Source organism: Cyanistes caeruleus, chromosome 3 (genome assembly GCF_971803275.1).
Source record: "Cyanistes caeruleus chromosome 3, bCyaCae1.hap1.1, whole genome shotgun sequence".
Lineage (NCBI taxonomy): Eukaryota > Metazoa > Chordata > Aves > Passeriformes > Paridae > Cyanistes > Cyanistes caeruleus.
In genome coordinates, this window is record NC_141703.1 from 71436663 (window position 1) to 71458096 (window position 21434).

At 41.1% G+C, this 21434-nt stretch overlaps 1 protein-coding gene across 8 annotated transcripts in view; it reads left to right on the forward strand.

Moving 5' to 3' along the window:
* Positions 1 to 21434, forward strand: part of LATS2 (large tumor suppressor kinase 2) — a 75093-nt gene that overhangs the window by 42073 nt on the left and 11586 nt on the right. For 7 of the 8 annotated variants that reach the window (XM_086881859.1, XM_086881861.1, XM_086881863.1 and 4 more), the window contains one exon: positions 20719 to 20851. In XM_086881859.1, the coding sequence (XP_086737985.1) occupies positions 20719 to 20851 (133 nt within the window). Of the gene's footprint in view, positions 1 to 19315; positions 19810 to 20718; positions 20852 to 21434 lie in introns of those variants that run through there. The other variant, XM_086881867.1, reaches the window with a different exon arrangement.

Sequence of the window (21434 nt, forward strand, 5' to 3'; positions counted from 1 at the left end):
TGAAGGTTGAGAACTTGCTGTTGCAGGCCCTGCTCCTCACTCAGGCAGAAATGGGTGCTCAGATTTGCTGCCAGGGAGAATCTGTTGCCCCCCAAGCTTGGAACACCTCTGCTTAGGAGGGAGAGTCTGGGACATAGATGTTTTGGAGGCAGAGCTGCCTTCTCCCGGATTCCTGGGAAGGTCAGAGTGTCCTGCTCTGTGTTCAGCACCTCCAGTAGCACTGTTCTGGGCAAATAGTGCTACATGCTTAGCAGGATTTCTTGTTTTTTTACAAAGAACCATTTCTTGCTTTGAGCAGGAGGGTTTGTGCTCCCAGGCTCACCACTGTGTAGTGGCCTATGAATTCAGTCTTCACCCTGCCCTACACAGGCCAAACAGCAACAGCTGTAGCATCAGCACAGCATCTACACCTAGCTGGGGCAGGCCAGTTTTCTTAGTTTCTGCCATGCATATAACTTCCTTCTCTTACTCCCTCCCATTAACTTAGGGAAGCAGGACCATTTTCTAGCGTTAGACAAAGCCCTGAGTCAAACTAGTAAAGCCCTTCTTGCACACAAACTATTGAGCCCATGAATTTGGGGAAACTCCTGCCACCAAACAGATAGCTAGTTTGTTTTGCCACATTCACATAGTAGTTTTGTGGTTTCCCAGTCTGAGAAGAGGCTTTTTTTTTTTTTTTATTCTTTCTTTTTTCTTTTTGACTCATAAATCATGGCAGCTAATGGATAGAGGGAGTATTGCTGTTGAGGTTTAAACTCTGACAGGACAGTGATATCTGACAATGATGATGGCCAATGGGAAATGTAACAAGGATGAAGCTCCTGCTAAAAAGCAGGAACTGGGTGTGTGAGCAATGAGGATGATGCTTGGCATTTACCTGTGGGGAAAGGGCAGCTGGGTCTCAAAGGTGGTAGTGCTGAGCTTAACCATTAATAGCAAACTGTTTGTTTTAACTGGAGTATCTGTCTTGAAATAGGGTGTTAGCAAAGCCCTTCTCTTCCACTCTGCAGAGTGGAAGAAGCAGCAACCTGAGCCTGAACTGCTCTCTGCACACCAGGGAGAGCAGTGTGGGGTTCCCACCACAGTTCCCCCAGAGTGTGCCTGCTGCTGGCTCTAGCTGGCATCACCGCAGAGGTGCTTTCCCCACCCCCTCAGTTTACTGAATTTAAGAGCTCCAGGTTACCTTGCATTATTTCTTCCCACCCTCTTTTCAGTTTTTTGTTTGCTTGCTGTCTAAAGTCATATTTAACCCCTCATTCTGCCCACATGCTCTGTTCACAAGGCTTAATTGTTTTTCTTACCTTCAGGTAGCACCCTCCTCTATTCCAAATGCCTGGTTTCTGTGTTTGTTGCAGTGGTTGTTCTTGTTTTTGAGAAAATAAAGGACTTGCTTTTCATGTAAAAATAGCTTTATTATTTCCATATGCAAGGAGAAATCAGGGCAGGCAAGTTTCCAGGTTAGCCTGGAGATGGGGTTGAATAGTGAAACCCGCTGTTCCAAAAATGGGCTGGAGCCGGCAACAGTTCTCGATCTGCTGAGCAAACCTAACTGCCTTGGAGGGAGGCAGGATCCCTTTTTTGGGTGCACATACTCCATGCCGGTATTTTGTTTCAGAGGGGAGTCAAGCATTGCCATAATGAGCATTTTATTCTGTTAAGTGGTTGTTTGTTTGTTTTACTGTTTTCTCATTTCTCAGGTTCTTTTGGCGATTGTAGGCATGAATTTTGCATAAAGGATTACAAAGGAAAGTTTCTTAGGGCGTAGTTCTATACTGCAAGAATATGAAGACGTTTGCAGGAGTGGTCTTGTTCCAAGATTTTGCTCAGTTGGCAACTGTACTTTGGATTTTGTTGTCTGTGGTAGACTTCTTGTGAATCTTATTGCCATGTATTTCTATATTTATGTGAATCTGATATGGATCTTTTTCATCTTTATACTTTGCTAGGTCATACTTTTACTTCCTTCAGACATGTTTTAGATGTCTCTTTAAGGCTTTTAAAATTAGTCAGCTTGAATTTTTCCTTTAGCTTCACAAAAGTCACTAGAGAAGTAAGAAAAGCACTGGAAGGGAATTACAGGCAGCATCAAAAATGTTCCTTCAGAACAGAAAAGCAGATTTAACATGAATTAAAAACTCAGCTCTGTTTCAGAGTTGCAAAAGCTTTTCTATTCACCAGAGAAATGTTAAAGCTAGTAATTTTTGGCATAGTATTGGTCAGGGAAGCGTGACAAAGTGCAGTGGAATGCACTGAGCTGTGATCCAGCTTGTAGTGTTATATGACTTTAAGTGTATGGAGCATTGCAGGAAGTGCTACAGGGGGATGGGAAGGCCTTTTAATTTCATCAGCTACTGAGTAACAGTGTCCTCCTTCTTCAGACCCAGCCTGCAACAACGGGGAGTCCACCTTGGTTGCTTGGGTCAGAAGAAAAAAAAGTGAACTTTTTACCTGCACAATCTGCTCAGGACCTATCTGTTGTCTGAGCACTGCAGTGTAGAATGCAGTGAGATGAGAAAGTAGTGTGAAAGAAGAGCAGTGTGTTTGGGATTTCACACTGGCTGTGCATATAAACTGGGATTGCATCCCCAGCCCCACCATGAATATGAAGATCCTTGAGCTGAATTTCTGCCCTCACTGGAATCAGCTGTAAAATTCCTAGTGATTTCATCAGGCCAGAATTTTGCTGCCTATTTTGAGCAATAAAAGAGTCCTCCTGTTTCACCAGTACACACACATGCTAAGTCCATTTACTTAGACTTAGGGTTTGGCACAGATTTTGGCCTTAAATGGAAGTATGTTCAAATCTCTTTAATATTGGTAGCTTGGATTTCAGATTACATGGATGACTGAATAACCAGTTATAATAACCAGCCAAGATATTCCTGTAACTTGTAGCATACCTGGTATTTTCCCTTTCTTCTCTAAATTATGATGTCAGTGTTCACAGATTTTTCCAAGCACTTGTAATGACATTATAAAAAAAGTGGTTGTACCTTTCCTAGCAGAACATGATCTTTGGTTTATGATTGCATGTTAGAGACTGATAAAACTTCCGTGTGATACGGATGGTATTACCAGTGTAAATAGCTAACAAGAGTTTTACTCTTTGCTTCAGATTTCACATTTGCATTGCAATGATAATCAAATAAAAAGCTACCATTTCAGTCTGATATTGAGTAAAGCTGTTTGGTGCAACATCATTGTAAAAAATTAGGTCTTTACCCAGAAGGTATTACAAGCTGGATTGATTTTTCTAGGGTAGAGATGTAAGAAGGCTGCAATGCAGAAAAGATGAAAGGATAATGACATTCAGTGGTTTTATTGTTTGCATAGAGATCTCTGTCATTCTTACTGTCTTCTTATTTAACATTCTACAAGAGGAGACCTTGAGGTTGTACTGAAAAAATGGCTAAATGTTTAGTAAATGAGTAGTCAGCTGGTGGGATGTCCCAGTCCATACGCTTCAGGTTGGAAAGAATGCAGTCACTTGGCAGAGAGATTGCTTAAATGGGAGCATTGTAATATTCACTGAAAGCTCATTTGGCTTTTAGCACGTAGATCCTATTTAAAATTTAGGCTGTCAGATTATTACAGTTTAGGGTACTTATACTCTAGTTTCCTGGCTCTAAACTTTCGCAGAGAAAAGCTGCAAGTTGAAAACTGACTATTAAAATTGATATACAAGAATCGTTATAGTCACTCAAGTAATGGGCTACATATGGAACTACTATGGCTGTATTACTGTTTTACTTTGCAAGGCAGTACTTCGGATAGTTCCAGCAATCTCAGTTATTGCATGTTCTGAAACACAAATCCTGCCCAAATTCAGGTTTTTACACATAGTTTTGTATGTGTGTGTATATATATGTATGCACATACTTCTAAGCCTGCCTGTTATTGGCCTCTATGGTTAGTTTCAGAAGATAGTGGCAGACACCATCTTGATTAAAAGTAATTAACCATAATGCCAACAATTTTAAATGCTGATGGATGCCTTGGAGAAGAGGAATAGACAGTTACAATGCCTGTTACAGGAAGCAGATGTTGGCCTTGGAAGCACAGCTTGAACACTGCTGTTCAGGAGTCACTGCATCTGTGATGCTGCATCTCACAGTACTGTCCAAGGCAGTGTGCACACAGTTGGAAGCCCAAGTAAGTGGAAGTGAGGAAAGACCATTTCTCTGAAGCTGTAGAAACTGCTCCAAGATGACCTCTCAGTGTAATGTGAACCTGATCATCAAAATACAGGGAGCCATCTCCATGTATTATCACTGTGGAGGCTTGGCTTTGTTTTGCACTTGGCATGCTTGAAGACTACGAACACATATCTTCCATGAACCTGCAGTGTGCTATGATGCAGGGACATATTTAACAGTACTTGGCAACATGCTCGCAAGTTCGCAATGGGTAGGAGAACTGTCTCCACCCAGTTCTCTTAGAGCAAGTTTAGGAGGTTGAAACATGATTGCCTAACCAGGCATATGTCCTTACCTTTGGCAACTTTGTCAAACAGGTGCATAGAAACTGAAAGCTTTTCACTTCATGCAGAAATCAAGACATTCACCTGTGCACTACTGCACACTGTTGAATCTTAGTTTCTGGAACTCTGTCATAAGAATCCTCCCTCCTATGCCATGTAATGTTGGGCTTGTTACTGCTAGTGTTACCCCATTAAAGCATGGACTAATTTTCATTACGCTTCTGAAATAATCAAGGAGAGTATTGCTCAGTGTGGTTTTGCTGTAGGCCTCAATTTTAAAAATGTTTCCTCATGGAAGAAAAGTGATCGCTTGATTCTTTTTGTTTCTTAATATATTGCACCCTTAAAGATCTTAGAAGAAACACTGCTGTCTTTAAATAGTATTTGTGCAACTGAGCATGGGCTGTAATAATAATAATGATGATGATAGGAATTACAGAACCATAGGATGGGTCAGGTTAGATGGGACCACAGTGGGTCATCTGGTTCAACTTTCCTGCTCAAGCATCCTAGAGCACATGGCACAGGATTGTGTCCAGACAGTTTTTGAATATCTCCAGTGAGGGAGGCTCCACAGCTCTGGGCAGACTATTCCAGTGCTCAGTCACTGCGCAGTAGTTTCTCCTTATGTTCAGCTGGAGTTTCTGTGCATCAGTTTCTGCCTGTTGCCTGTTGTCCTACTGCTTGGCACCACTAAGAAGAGCCTGGATCCATCCTCTTGACACCCTCCCTTTATGCATTTGTACACATTGTTGAAGTCCCTTCTGTTTTCTCTTCTCATGGCCAAACAGCCCAGCTCTCAGTCTCTACTCAGGAGAGACGCTTCAGTACCTTACTCATCTTTGTAACCCTCTGCTGGATCCCCTTCAGGAGCTCTGTGTCTTTGTCCATGTACTGAGGAGCCCAGAACTGGACACAGCACTCCAGATGTGGCCTCACCAGGGCAGAGTAGAAGATCAGGATCTCCTCCCTCAGCCCGCTGGCACTGCTCTTCCTAGTGCACCTCAGGATCCCACTGGCCTTGGTCACATGGACACTGCTGGCTCATGGACAGCTTGCTGTCCACCAGGCCCCTCAGGTCCTTCTCTGCAGAGCAGCTTTGCAGCAGGTCAGCCCCAGCCTGTGCTGGTGCCTGGGGTTATTCCTCCTCAGAGCAGAACTCCACATTTGCCTTTGCTGAATTCCAGTTCTTCTCTGCCCATCTCTCCAGCCATCGAGGTCCTTCTGAAGGGCTGCACTGACCTCTGGGGTATCCTCCCAGCTTTGTGTCATCAGTGAACATTTACCTAATGATACTGGGCCAGGTATTGAACTTAATAGTAGTAATGAAGCATGAAAAACAATTGGCAGTTCTCCTATCAAATTATATAGGTTGGAAGCATTGGAAAATAAGAGTCTTCTAGAAGTTTGAGTAAAGGCTTGAAGGAGAGAGGTGAGGAATAATGATCCCCTGCCAGCATTACTGGAAACTACTAAGCAAGTGTGTCAACACTAAGTGACTTTTTCCAGAGAGTGTATCTGTTTGAACCTTCTCAAACTCCTTCCTCAGACTTCAATTGTGAGAGGAGGATGAGTAGAACCATGTCCAGTGCTCTGCTTTCCTCCCTCTCCTTTGTTTCAGTTTAATCAGGTTCAGACTTCTCTAGAGTTCAAAATACTGTATTTTCATAAGAAATAAAGTTGTTGTGGAATAGGTCCAATATATTCCAGAGTGTTACAGGGTTTTTATTGGCTTGATACAGTGAGATTTTTTTTCCTTCTCCTGAGGTTTAAAATTACTTGTCTTACATGTTGATTTATAGCCTGTCATGTAAGACTGTTTCCCCTTAGCTATATCTTTTTAAATGATCGAATGTATTTCTGAAAAATGTCCTAGTTTTGCCTTGAAATATTAGGTGATAACTGCACAAGAAAAGGAGGGATTAGCTTGTTAAACTTAGTATGATACTAACATACAAAATACAGCAATTAAAATCTTTCTTAAAGTAGCACAGAGAAAAAAAAAAAAAGTAGAAAGAAAAACCTTTTGGTCTGAGATATCACAAGTGTATTTCCTTCACCTGGGAATCTTGTAGGCTGGTGTGAAGGAAATAGAGGAGACTCCTGGGCTGTAGCTCCAGGAGAGCAGCTTTTGTTGCTCATGCCAGAGCCACCCGTCTTCCCTCTTGTTTCTCCCCAGTTCATTTTTGCAAGCTGTGCCAGCGCAGTGTTTGTGGAGCTGAGCAGTGACTGATCCAGGTTAAAAATAACTTTTTGGGGATGATAGGAGGGACATGAGCACAATTGAGAGGTACGACAGGGGGAAGGCACAGAAAGCAGCAGAGAAATTGAGAGTGATGGCATCTGCCTTGGCTGTCAACCACCATAAGAGGAAATGCCGAGAGAAAGCTTGGCCTTGTACTCACATGCTCTCCTCCTTCCAGCTGTGCTCCAGAAAGGGCCATCTGCTCCATGCTGTGTTATCTCACTCCTCCTCTTGCCGAGGTCTTACTGTCCCAGCTGAGCTGCTGCTGGAGTTAACCCTAGCTGTCTTGGGACAAAATGCTTCAACAGCTGAATCACAGGTCTGTGCTAACCCAGCTGGCTCTGGTGGCAAGTGTGGTCAGGCAAGAGGGAAGCAGGCAAGACTTCCAGCACAGGGAGAAGTGACAGGCAGCCAGGGACAAGACAGAAATAGTTTTCTGCCAGCACACTTGCAGCTGGAACAGCTACATGAATAGTAAGTCATGAATGCTAAAAGTAGTGATGTTTTCTACATTGCTGTGCTGATTTCGTTGATGGCTTGTGGCAGGTTTGTGAGATGATACTAATGTTAAGGAGGTGGCATTGAGGATAATCTTCCCAGAGGATTTATTTTCTTACAACAACCCAAAATACATCTCACAGCTTTTGCATGTGGAATGGACTGAGAAAGATGCCTCTTCAGGACTCTGTGTTCTGACTATTAAAATGTGCCACTTGGCTGGTAGCCATCAGAAATAACATTGAGGTGGACTGAGTAAAGATACTGTTAAGGAAAAAAAAAAAAAAAAAAAAAGGACAATTTCAGAGGTAATGTGAAAACCTAGAAAGAAATAGTTTTATATTTTCATGTGTACTTTTGAAAATAATTGCACAATAAAAACAAAGCTGGATTTAAGTTCCTTTCAGTTCTGGTCAACACTATCTTACATTTGTCCCCTACTCTTCTGTGTTGAGCTGGACTTAGATTCCTGCTTATAGTGTTTGTCTAGGCCACTAATTAAGGCATGTGTTACTAACTGGCTTAAATTGCTTTTTCACTTATTTATTTGTTTGTTTTTTTATTTCTACACTTCTCTATTCTCGTGGGGCACAGTAAAGGAGCAGTGGAGTGAAGCATTATCACAGAGCAGAAGTAGTCTTTTCTTCGTGCATCTCATCAGTTTTGGGGATCTCACTGGGCATTTCTCCCTCCCCCCGGTAGCTCCTGATCTGAAGAAGATGCAGCTGCTCTCTTGGGGGAATTGTTTACCTCTCTGTGGAATCTCGTCCTGGTCAGCTATGTGCTAAGAATGTGAATAATTTTGCTGTGGCTGCTTTACATGTAAAAAGCCAGACCTTAAGATATTTTATCCAGCTGAGGCCTTTTTTTCTTTCTCTTTTTCTTTTTTTTGCCTCTAGCACTGGTAGATTTGAGAGTTTTATCTTGAAACTGCAGAAAGCTGTGGTAACTTTGAGTGTTATAAAACATTTAGTACAAAGAGATATTCTTGTAGCCTTGAAAATCATTAAATGCCTTGAAAATCATTAAATGCCAGTCAGTGCTGTTTAGCAGTTCTTACTTTTGGAGCTGTAGTATGTATATGTGTATATGTATTTGATAGAGTTAATGAAACTAAATCAAGAGCTGCATGGAGACTTCTGGCAAATGTCTAATGAGATCCCTAGTGCTGCAGTGTATATCGCATTACAAGATTGAGCATATTGATTTTAAAATGTTAAAAGCTGAACAAATGCCTTTTTATATTTTTGAATGAGTATTTGGGGGGTAAAAAAGAAATACAGCATTACAACTAACACATAAAATTCAAAAATGCCAAGAAAAATTTTTAAAATAGTATTTTATGTAAAAGTTTTGCCTCTTCCTACTCTGAACAATAAATACAGCAAGTTGCCTTGCACAGAACTTGCATTCTGTGTGTAAGTATCTCTACAGAAAAATATTAGGAATCTTATCTCAAGATAAAACCCAGATGTTTCTTCAGTCACGTGAGGTGTCCTGTGTTGCACTGGGAGGCTGAGAGAGAAAGTAGTCTTCATATGTCTCACAGTAGAGCTGTATTTCTCAGATATATTCTTTCTTTTAGACTCTGCATTAATGCTTGATGTCAGTTGGGGTCCCATTGTGATACAAATCCTCAAAGGAGAGAACAGTTCACTGGTAATACATTCCAACCAGATATCCTGGAGGTTTTGTAAGTTCTTTTAAAGTACTCCCCAAACAAAAATTAGGGGAGCCAAACTCTCATAAATTTCTAAAGGCCAAATCAGGAATACACTGGAAACTTGTTTGAAAAATTGTTGGTACTTGACCTTGAAAATGAATGGGCAGCTTAATTTTGCTGTCTTCACTTGAACTTTCCTTGCCTTGGAGGTTTTAAAACAACATTTCAAAGTTCTAATGGTTTAAAACTGAACAAACCACCATATAATGTTACAAAAAAAACCCCAAAAACAGGTAGAGGAATATCACTTTGAATGTTAAAATCTTAAGAAGTAAAATAAAACTTGTAATGCCTTAAGTAGGTAGCACTCAGTAAAAGTGACAGAGGCACCATTAACAGAAATAGGTGCAAAATTTTTACAGGTTGTAGAGTTGAATATGGAGAAATGCAATAAACAGTACTAATGCATTGCAAATTTGCAGCAACACATAACTTTGTGGGTAACAGCTGTCTCTGGTAGCACAAAAAAAACTCTTCCAGTCTTTGACACAATTCTTTTCTATGCTTTGGGGCTTTATTCCTGGACAGCAAACTTTTTAACTCATCTTGCTGATGTAAATACCCAGTTTACAAGTTTCTCTTATCCAATTTGTCTAAGAAATTATTTGTAAAGTCTGTGAATATCTGTGAAAATCCTATTTTCTACATAACTCAAGATATATATATATATCTTTTTAGTAGAAGGAAGAGCAATGGGAAGCCCTCATCTTGGTGTCTGTGACCATTGAAAAGAAATGCTTAGATACACAAATAGTATTATTGTAAATGTAATTCCAGCCAAATGCATTTTTTGCTAATGCATGAGTGAAAAAATTAGCAAACATCACTTGCTGCTAATGAAGAGGAATAAGCTCATCATGAAACCTTCATTGAACTGCTATTCTATCCAGCTTGATTTAGTCACCCTGATAGAGTAAGAAACTGCTGTCTCCAAAAAAAGGAAAAAGGGGAGAAATGTGTGCTAGCAAGAAGGGGTCCGTGCTGTCATTCTCACAGCTCAGGATGTGAAAAGAAGGTCTAAGGGAGGGCATGGATGGCCTACTGATCTTGCAATATGCCCTGGCTGCTAATGGGTGTAAAGTAGTAATACCACAAAATATCCCCCCTGAGAGAAAGAACATGTAAGAACCCAATTCCAAGAGTAGAGTTAAATGACAAATGGCCTTTGCACAGCAAGGTGCTGCTTTTGTGTGAATTTGTCTTCTTAATGTATGTAGTGATTTAAGATTCATTGTAGCAGGAATAGGTATAGTTTTGGTTTTTATCTTTTAGGATTGCACACCTTGAGTGTAGGGACCCTCTTCTGGACTCCCAGAATGTAGAGTAGGAGGTTCATTTCTTATTCATGGCTGGATTTCATACATGAGGATTTTGGCACACAACTGGCAGTGAAGCTGTCCTGGAGCACTTTTCTGGAAACAACAGTGTTGTTCTGCTGTGTGCTGCACCTTTTCCTCAAGGCTGAGCTCAATTCTGCCTCAACCTTGAAGATGCCTTCTGAGCAAAGCTCTTTGTATGTTCTGTGTGTGTTGAGAGTTTGTGAGATTCCAGTGGAATCAATAAACTCCTGAAGGCAGCTTGCTATGACTTTTCTTTCCAGGAACTTGTATAGGTTCTTTGCTGGGTGCTGCAGTGTTATTAATATCCTCAGATTAATATTTACATTGGTCTTAATATCAGCATTGTTGGCTGAATTTGTGTGTTTCACTAGGCTGAGTCAGACAACGGCAAAGTGGAGGAATTAGTCTGGCTGAAGTCTACCCATTCTCTTGGGTGAGAAAACTTTCTGATTGCATTGGCAACATGCACAGTACCTTTCCTGCTCTGCTAATTACTTCAATGTGCTTTATGAAGAAGTGGTAATAAAACACTTCCTGTGTGTGTTATTTTTATATTTTCAAGCTGAATTCTGTCTTTAAATTTAGATTCTGGATTCATTGCTGCTTTCTGGATATAAATCATGCCAATCCAGAGGAAAGTTTCAAACCAAATGGCAACTGGGTTTTTGAACCAAGATTTTGAAGATTCTTGCCCCATGCATACCTTCCTCCTAGTTATAAAGGCTGTAACACCTGATATTGTCTATTAGCTTTTGGCAAACTCTGTGCTGCTCAGTGCTTCTGCTGAAGGGGTTGTTAGCTTCTCTTTACATCAACTCAACTGCTTTACTGTTAGGATAAAGAAAGCAGAAAACAGGGAGATGGGAGGTGTGCCATTCAACACTTTAGTAACGCAAATTAAAATCCAGAGGCTTAGTAAAATACTCTCCACTAGCTGTGGAGAAAGGATTCTGTGCCATGTAGAAAGGATTTGCTTTGGAGCACTAGATAGATGACTTTAGTTCTTTGTGTTACAGTTGTAAGCCTCAAAGTCTGCCCAGTGTTGGGCTTGGTATGAAAAGGAGATGATGAGTGTGATCACACCCCTGGTTATTAAAAAACGTGAAGAAAAACCTGGAAGGGGGTTTCAGTGAACATTACAGATTATAGTGGTGCTTGATTTGAGTCAACTCATGAGCTTATACTTGAATTTGTTTACTGATTGAACTGTGTTTCTTTTTTCTCAGGGTTCAAAAGCTATTGTAAGATGTTACCTTACCTTTGCAATACTAAGGTGTGGATGAGTGGTGATGTGCCTTGCCTTGTGGAATCAGGAGAAGCTCTTAAGCCACAATGGTTAATGCAAAGCATTGGCTGAAGAACTGTGTGGCAGACTCTGTAAACCTGCCAGTGCTGTAACTTGTAAATACTGCTTATAACATGATTATAACATGACTATAAGGTTTCTAAATTAGCACATAATAGTGCTCCTTCTCCAGTGCTAAGGATTAGGAGAGATTTATCCAACTTTCTGTCTGTTGATGGATCCAACATGGGTCATTTGGTTAGACTTGAACTCTAAATAGTTTAAATAGCTCTCCAATGAGTGTACTTAAAAGAGTAATGAGGAATACTTATGGCTGTATATACAATTGTTTGTTCTAAATTAGAAAACTTTTTCAAAATAGGATTCTTCTCTTGTGTCTGTGTAGGGCTTAGCACAGTGCAGAAGGCTTTGGGGTGCCATTACACAGTAGAAAGGATTTTGTGCAGTTAGGAGATAATTTGAACACTGCAGATGTACAAATACACTTTTTTTCCCTCTTCTTTAGTCTATCATTAATGTAAATCTGACCCCTTTGAATTATGGAATATGTATAGTCCTCGAGTACTACACGTGTTCAAAATGGAATGCTATGTGCTTGTTCCTTACAACTCTCTGTTGATGTGGGATCTGAAGCTGTGTGTTTTCCAGGAGAATTGTCTGTACTCAGGGAACTACTATTGCCTATTACTGTTGGCCAGGTAATAAACCTGCTCCTGATTGCTAAACCAGGAGTGTGTGCTCTTTGAAAGGCTGGGAGAGCAATCAGTTGCCTTCAGAAAGGGGCATTTGAGGTAGGCAGCAAATCACCATGGATCTTGGATGTTTACAGTATCACTCCACCAAATATCTGGGGAAACAGGGCTTATGCCATCAGCTTTTCAGACACTGATGTGCTTTTTCTAAGGCTGGTGTGGACAGGGAGAACAGGTTATTTGTCACTGTTCCTCAGGTATATCTATTAAGTTGCCTGCAAGATGAAGTTCTCTGCACCCTGCTTCCCTTCCTCTCATGCCTATGTCCTGGCTGGAAAGAGAGCAGCTCAGGTCTGTTTTTCCTTCCCAGCCTACTTGAAAAAAAGGAAAAAAAAAAAAAGTGGTATTCATGGTGCTTATTAATTATTTTCACTCTATTTATTATTGTTCTTAATGTTATGGTCTCTCTTTCCTTGCCTGTTTCTTCTTTCATGGCACTTGAGCTTTGTGCAGAGGGCAGTTTTGTTACCTGGAGCAGGACCTCTTCCACCTTTCTTCAGCCTTCCCCTTTCCAAAAGCTTCCCTTTGGCCTCTCCCTTTCCAAATCCTTTCCAGAGTGGCTGATGTGCTTCCAGAAACAATTCAATAAATGTATATATAAATATAATTAAATTACTCATTTTATCTGACTGATGACACAAATAAGAGTCTTAATTTTTACATATTGCTTTTAGGGGGCTCACTTGAAATCAGATTAATTTAAAGAAAATAATCTACAGACCTGTGCACATTATGTAATACCTGTATGTGTGTCAGTACATACACACACTCTCTGGGACATCAACAGGAGTTGTCTGATGAAATTTTTTGATTGGATTTGAAAATAGACATTGCAATGCACGTGTGTTTTCTCTTTAAACAGATTGCATCTCTTGCATAGTTCATCAGAACTTCTTGAAGTGTTTACATATGCACCCTTTGTCTGGAGATGCCTTGTTATAAATACTTCATTTTACAGGCATTTGTTTGGAAATATGTTGAGCGGCCGTGCTTGGTTTATTTCCAAATGTCTTAACTTTGGGACTGTGGATTGGCTTACAGCCTGAAGTTCATATCTCTCCTTTTCAGGGGAAGAACCATATTTGAACACCTCTTGGAATAGAAGAACTATCTTGTAAAATGGGAGGTGTCCCCCGTGAAACACCCATGGCCAAACACACTGTGTCTTGCAATGAGCTGTGGTGGGGGAATGGGCTACACAGGCTACACTATACAACAACAAACAAATACCAGGAAAAAAATAAGTTCTATGCTGCTAGGTAGTATAAGTTGCATTGTGTTAAAAACCATTTTGATGTAACTGGTACCTTTTGTGTTATCTGTCAAGAAGCTGTGTCGTATTTCCAGTTGCTGTTCTCGACTCTTTTTTCTCTCTTACCCTTTATAAGTTGGTGAAGGTGTTATGGTAGCTGCTCTTTATAAGTACCCTGCTGCTAAATCTATATAGCACTTTTCTAGGAAGAGCTTACATAGTTTTGATTAGTCATCAACTTAAGCAGAAGCAGCTGGGAAAAAAACAGTAGAAAAGTCTTTTCTGTGATACATGTGAAAGAACTTTGTATTCACTCTAGGACTAGGAATATAAAAAACCTAAAGTGATAGATTTCAAATGTTGGTATGACTTGTCTGGTTCATTTGATTCTTAACCAGAGTTGTTTTAAATCCTAAAATATATTAGAAACACTTTCTTCACCAAAAGATGGATTTTGTATGTGAAAAAAAGTAACAAGATGATCTAGTTACTTTTGTTTTATTTTGTCTCATTCCTTCCATAGCAATAGCAAATATGGCTATGGAAGGAATATAGTTAGACATCAGGAAGAATTTCTTCACAGAAGGGGTGATTAAGCATTGGAGTGGACTGCCCAGGGAGGTGGTGGGATCACCATCCCTGGATCTAGTTGAAATGGTGATATTCAGTCAAAAGTTGGACTCAATGATCTTAGAAGTCTTTTGCTATTGCACTGATTCTGTGGAATGTGCCATATTTTGTGGCTTTGAGGATAAAGGTAATTTATTTCAGAGTTGGTTTGTGGTGGTCATGATACAAGTGTTTCCGTGCTGGGATCCAGTAGAATTGACACTTCAGTCCTCCAGCATCTTTGTGCCTAGCACTCCAAGTTGCATATTTTGGTCTGTATTTAATCAACTTACTTGAAGAATAAGTTATCATGCTGTCATAAACGAAGCATTAACAGGACCCAATTGTACTGAATGCTGTACAAAGAGAGTAGTAAATATATCCATCTTCTGTAGGTGACTGGCTAAATAAAGACTAAAAGTGTTGGAGGGCAAACGGAATGAGCAGTGGCATAGCAATCACTGTCACATTAGATTTATTTTTATTTGTCTTTCTTCTGATAGGGCATCTACCAGAGCACTGTATCATTCACAAAATCCTCCCTCTGTCTTTTGCACATACTCCCGTTGTTAGTTCTGCTAATATCTCTTGAAAATGTGTATAAAAACCCATCTGGTTGAAGTTGTTCCATATCTGCAATTCCCCATTCCTAATTTATAGTCATGTATTTTTTTCATATGTTGATGTGATTTAATTTAGTGAGTCATATATTTTGTCATGTGTCTGTATTCATTTTCTGAATGCCCAGTTTTGTGTATTAGAGTGTGTCTCCTCTGCATACTTTCACCCCTGGTAAGTCTGGTATGAAGGGGGGAAAAAAGGAAGGAAGCACTCTGACAATGTGAGTTGGGAATGCGCAGTCAGTACAAAGCAGAGCCAGAGCATCCAGCTAAAGTAATGGATGACCTTCAGAGATGGAATGGCAGCAGAATTGAAAATAATTCAGGAGCACAAAAGGTAGAAATGCTGGAAACAAAAACTGAAAGCCAGGATTAAAGCCCCAAGTGACTTTACCACAAGGATAACTTTTCCACCGCTGTTGGCACATCATCAAGAGTGGTGTGTGCAGCTCTTATCAAAATCATGTCCCAGTCTGATCTTTTATGATACAGAGATGGGCTACTACACCAAGAAAGGGAACAAAAATCCCATTTGAAAAAAGAAAACAAGTTCAGCTCTGGAGGTCAAGCTGCAAGAATCTCTTAGGATGAAGGAGGCTCACTGTGTAGGTAACAGCAGAACTGCTGTGAAAAGACAAAACTGAAATCAGAGGTAATAAACTGACCCTTCATAAACTAGGCTGAGAGGGAGGTTTATTACTGCCTAAACAGGATAGCTTTGGAGGAGTTTGTAACAGGAGCAGTGGGGGCAGAAAACCCTTAACTAATCATGGGGTAGATGCCCCTTAGGTTCTGAATGGGTCACATGGTTTCAGAATGGACTAAGTGATGCCGTGGCACTCAGTATGTTTCTGCCTCTGCTAATTTCTTCCTGATTTTTGATGCACTAAAACTGAAAGGCACTAATGATACTCAGGATAATGCCTTAATTATGTAGCTAGAATATTTTAATCAAGGTTATGGTAGACATGGGAATTTATGTGCAAAATTTAGCCCCTGATGTTAGCAACCTGAAAACAGGCAAAACAAAAGTAAAGTACAAAATTTGATGAAGTGTCCAACTAGAGAATTACAGAGAAAATATTGCAAAATAGGTTTCTCTGTTCTGTGGGGCTGCAGCAGTTCTGATAGGGTACATTGTACACATTGTTTCCTGAACTGCTTGGGTTTTGTGTGTTTAAAATCATGAATGAAAAATCCTACAATGGGGGGCTATCACAGAAAGGCTTGTAATCAATGCTGGATCATCTCTTTTGGCATGAGCTTTATTTTTTGCCCTTCTGCAGGGAACCTGTATCTGTTTCCTGCATCTGTCACCCATCCTTTTTAGTGAATGGAAAGCAAGTAATTAATTTTTGTTGTTGTTAGCAATTAATTACCCTTGCCAAGTTTTGGAGGACCTATTGTCTCCTTCAGACACAATGTTCTTGGGAAAAAGTCTTACTTATTGTAACCTCTTGTGCAATCTTCACTTGGATGATAAATACATCTTGGCAACGGGGAGCTTTCTGAATGAAAAATGTTGCTGGACAACCCTGTAGTACAGCAAAAACGCAAACCTCTGCCAATGCTGGTGGAGTGCAGCCAGGCAGGAGGGTAAAATGGGGAAAGCCTTTCACACTGCCTGCAGAGCACAGAGATTAAGTCTTTATATGCACACATCCAAATATCTGTTTACCATCAAACAAGGATTTTTCCTATTGAGCATCTGAGCTCAAAGGTGGCCTTCCTTCTAGCAAAATCTTGAAATCTGTTGGAAAGCTGCCATCTGCCAGTGCAAGACTGAAGAAGTAGCAGAGAGTACGTGGACCATGTAGCAGTCAGGATTTGGTAGCCCACTGTAGGAATTAGCTGGGAAACTCCACTCTCCCAGTTTTTTTCATTTGAGTCCACAAATCTGGGATCCTGCAGTTTCCTCAGTCTGTTCTGTGGTTCATGGCCTGACTTTGGTTTTCCATTAGATCTGTCCAGAACCATAGCTGACCACTGAAACCCCATTTTAATATTGCAGCTGTTACATTCATTATAGTGTTGTTAGAGTTAATTGTAAGTGCACATTTTTTGGTAAATGCACATTTTGTAAATGTACATTCCCCCCTGTAGCTCTTTACTTCTACTTTTTCTGGTTGATTTTTTCACCAATACTTAGTGAGTGATGTCTGGAAGCAAAAAGGTGCATTAATAGCCCTGCACAGAGAGATGTTTGAATCTTCCAAAGGGAGGGAACATAGAGAATGAGTTGGGAGTTCTCCATTCTCTTGTGGTTTCTGTGCACACTGCCAGTGGCTGGTGTTTCTCCGTAGGCCTGGCAGCTGCTGTGGGGCAGCAGAGCACAGCCAGCAGCCAAGTTTCTCAATCCATACTGCGGCTGACAGCGCTTGGCCTCATGAAAAGGAAACAATCTGAAGCAGAGGGCCTGATGCAGTGTACCTTGCAGTTAATGGAAATCTTTGTTGACCTCAGTGGGAGCTGGACTCGATCCTGTGCCTACTTGAGTGTTTTGGCGTTGGCTACAGCTCCAAGTGGCTTTTTTTCCCTGGCTCGTTTCTGATTCCTTTTTTTTCCTTCTCTTTCTAAAGTGTACTTACCTTCAAGTGGTGTAAAATCAAGACAGCTACATCCATGTCACTGTATCTGGGCACTTTTATCCTCACCCAGTGTCTGTCCTTGCTTCCTCAGCCCTTCTACTGTCTATGTATTGATTTGCAAGATTTTGGCATTGATTTTCTTCCTTTTTGAGCCATTCTGCTGCTTCTCACAAACACCTTCCATCTCACTTAAGCCTCTGCTCTCCAACAAGTGTAATTGTTTAATCCATCTTCTGCCCTCCTTCCTCAACTTCAAAACAGTCCTTATATTGTTTTCTGGCAAATGCAGCCCAGGCCCCATCCCCAGCTGCCAACAGAGAGCCAGCTTCTTTCCCCTTCAGCAAGCTCCTGGAGGCCAGCCCTTGGCTGCCTCATGCCAGCCACGCTCCCTTGCTCGGCAGAGCTCATCTCTGTGATCCTCAGCCACACATCAGGATGTCTTCTGTCCCTAAGGATAAGGTGTTGGAAGCAATGGAGCTCTTTTCAGGGGACTGCCAGAGAGAGCTGTGTGCATGGACAGTGGCAATGGGAAAAACGATGCAGAGGAGGACAAAGGCTAGCTGCAGCACTGCTGCAGCTTCTTGTTACCCTCCACTCTCCCTGAGTATCACATGCCCCCAGAGGGATTTGTCTCCTGCGTGGAGAATTGTGATTAATTGTAATTTACCTCTGAGGAAAATATTTTTCCTTTTGTATGTGCATTTTTGGATTTCTTTTTATATTTTTGGTCGCTCTCCATTTGCTTGGAGATGATGTGAGGTTTTTGTGCATTAGTATCAGAAACTGGGGATATTGTGTAGGATGCTGTACAGGAGAAGAATCAAAAATCAAAAGAAAGGGGTTCTTTTGAGCCACAAAAAAACTTACTTCATTTTTCCAGCAGTAATGTAAATGCTGAGCAAACAGGTGTTTAATGAGGAAACTCTTTAGAGGGTGGGAGCTGACCTAATGAAAGATGAGAAGTGGGGAGCTGGAGCACGGGGCTGCTGTTGCACTGGGGGCTTGAAAGGGTGAGATTGCCCCTGACACACCTGCTGGTCCCAAGCTCTTGCTGGCCTCTTATGTTATCCAGCTGTGCAAGTGGAATGTGTTGTGCCTGTTCCCTCACATTATTCCCATGAAGTTTAAATATGAATCTCCTAAACTGTCCTGAAAGTAGAAGGTGCAGCTTCAGGAAGGCCAGTGCCATTTTTACTCTGCTTTACAGACACAGGCAATGGCAAAAGATGAGAAAGTTACAGTATGCTTTCAGAGATAATATCACTATGGTGGTGATAAAAATTTCTCCTATTTTGGCCCCTTTGAATTGTTTACAGCCAGCACAGATCAGAGAGGGAGAAATGGACCATGTAGGCTGCTTTGTTAATCATTAATACAATTGTTACCCAACATCCAAACCAGCCCAAATGTGCTTATAGAGAACATTTAATTTAGGAAACTAAGACTTGTGACCTAAGGCTAGATCCAACTGCTGTAAATGGGACAGAATATATGTTAGCAGGAATGTGAAGCAGGGCTGTAAAGCCCAGAGTCCCTGGATGATGAGAATGGTGAGCACTAGGATGTGACTTTGCTAATACTTTAGAAATGTATCCACAAGAAGAGGAAAGAAAGAGGAAAAAACATTGTGGGAAATTCTTTCCTTCATACATAATATTTTTCTGTTGATTTAAAATTGCCCTTAGTAATGTGTTGATGCCAGTGAAGTAATTCAGCTATAGGAAATATGAAACCAACTACTGCCTTTCTATGAATTATGAGTCATAAATTGTATGGAAAATATTCAGCTTGCTATAGCTATTCCACAAGCAGAATCTCTGACTAGTGAAGAAACTGCTGCCATTTTGGGGGGAGTAGGAGGGGTCTGAGTTAAGCAAAACAAGATGTTAAGTGCCAGCATGTGGCTCTGTGCTAAGTGTGAATTGGTGTCATCTGAGATGGGCCTCCCTTGCTAAATAAACAATTAGCGGGTATTTGACTCGTACTTGCCGGGTTGAGTGCAGCGAAGCTGCCCTTTGCTCCTGCTGGAGTTCCCTAATGCCAGCCAGTGCCCAGAACTGACCCGTGGGAGAGCCATGCACCAGTGCCAACCCAGCTGCCACATCTGCAGCCAGTCAGCCAGGCCAGAGAGGCACAACCTCCATCTGATTCAGTGCTCAGTGGGCAGGCTGTAATGACAGAATCCCCTTAAAAATAGCAGTAAAGTGGCAAGAGAACAGGATACTGACATTTGCAGGCAAATCCTTGGTGGTGTTCCTTTCATTCAGCTTCAGCCATCTAAGAGCTGGGAGTTCAGTTCAAGTTAGTTCTCTAATCATTACTAAGGTTCATCTCCTTTTTTATCTGTTTTATGAATTGCCTTTTGGAGATGATCACAGAAAGGTCCTGCTTTTGAGGTAGGTATCCAACTTTTGATGGGTGAAATTCTGTGAGTTCAATACAGCATTAAAGCTCTGGATTTCAGTTTCTCCATCATTTTAGAAAAGACCATGCAGTCTCATGAGGATTTGTGAATTTTGCTTTGCAACCATACGGTGCTAGAGTTATTGAAAGGTGTTTAATATACCTGAGCTATAACTAAAAGTATAAACAAATTGCAAGGAGCTGTAGAGCAGGAGTAGCTAACCATGGTTGTGTTTGAAGTTTAGCTGGAGCATTCATATTTGCCCCAGTTTTAGTTTTCAGGCTGTGTGTCTGGCACCCATACTAACTTCTCAGTGATGGACACGTGCCCAATAAAATACATCTAAAAAGACTGACGGTGTAGCTTTCAGTTTGGGATGCCCAGTCATTTTCCAAACAAATAGCGGATGATGTCCCAGATGTATTGAAAACAGCATTTTTTCTTTCTTATTGACTCTAGTAAGCGGAGATCAACCCCTGCCTAATTAGCTTCTCTGTGGTATTTGTGAAAGGCTAAGTTTTTACTGTGTCCAGGTGTGGCTGAAATGCTCTCAAATGCTAACAGCTAAATTTTCATTTCATCCAGTGTGAAACTATGCTGCCTTTTCCATACTTGATTCAAAGACTGTTTTAAGGGCTCTCGAAGTACACGTTTTAATTTGAGGCTATTTAATTGCTAGAATCTGGGGTAGGTTGTGCGTTTTGTTATTTTCTTCTTGTAATTTTTGAGTTGGTAAGGCATGCAAATGCTTTCAAAATACCAAGTCCATTTGGCTTCAGGCAGCTGTGATCTGGTATTTAAAATGTTCCTATTAATGTAAGAACACTTACTGCTTTCCAGCTTGCAGTCTATCGTTTGGGGTTTGTCACAACGTGATTCAATTCTTGTTTGCTTTGTACAGGAGATGGCTGTCCGAGCACTGAAGCAGACAGGGAGCAGAAGTATTGAGGCAGCCCTGGAGTACATCAGTAAGATGAGCTACTTGGATCCTAGAAATGAACAGATAGTACGTGTAATTAAGCAAACTTCACCAGGTGAGCACGTTGGTTTGTTGGTTTTTTTTTTTAATTGTCTTCTTCTTTCTTGCAGTAAGGTAGTTTTTAATGTAGGGTCATTGCTGGGGGGAAGTGTTGGACAGCAGTGTTCCACAGCAGTTTTGTTGGAGATGATGAAGTGAACCTGGCCTCACAAGGGATACAGCTAGCCTGCTTCCAAAGAGCTGCCTGTGTACACATTCAAAGTCCACCTTCTTAAACAGAAATCTGTTGTTCAAATCCAAATATTCCCCCATTGGACCAGAACAGACTAACTGGTATACAAATCTAGGGGGTGGACTTTGTCTCTTGACATCAAGATTATTTGCACAGCTTAATTATGTGTCCCAAAAAAGGACAGTTATTGCTGCTACTTTGTTTTGTGGCCTCTGATAAGGGAAAGCAAAGTCAGCTTGCCCCCAAGGCTCCACATGAATCCTGCTGATAGAGATGACAAATGGGTCTTATGGCTGCCTCCCACTTCCAGGTCAGAGTAGCCACTTTTCAGGATGCTTTGGATTGCCACAGCCTCATCAGTGCACTGCACTGTGTGCCAGCAGATGAGCTGTCAGAGGTGGTGTTG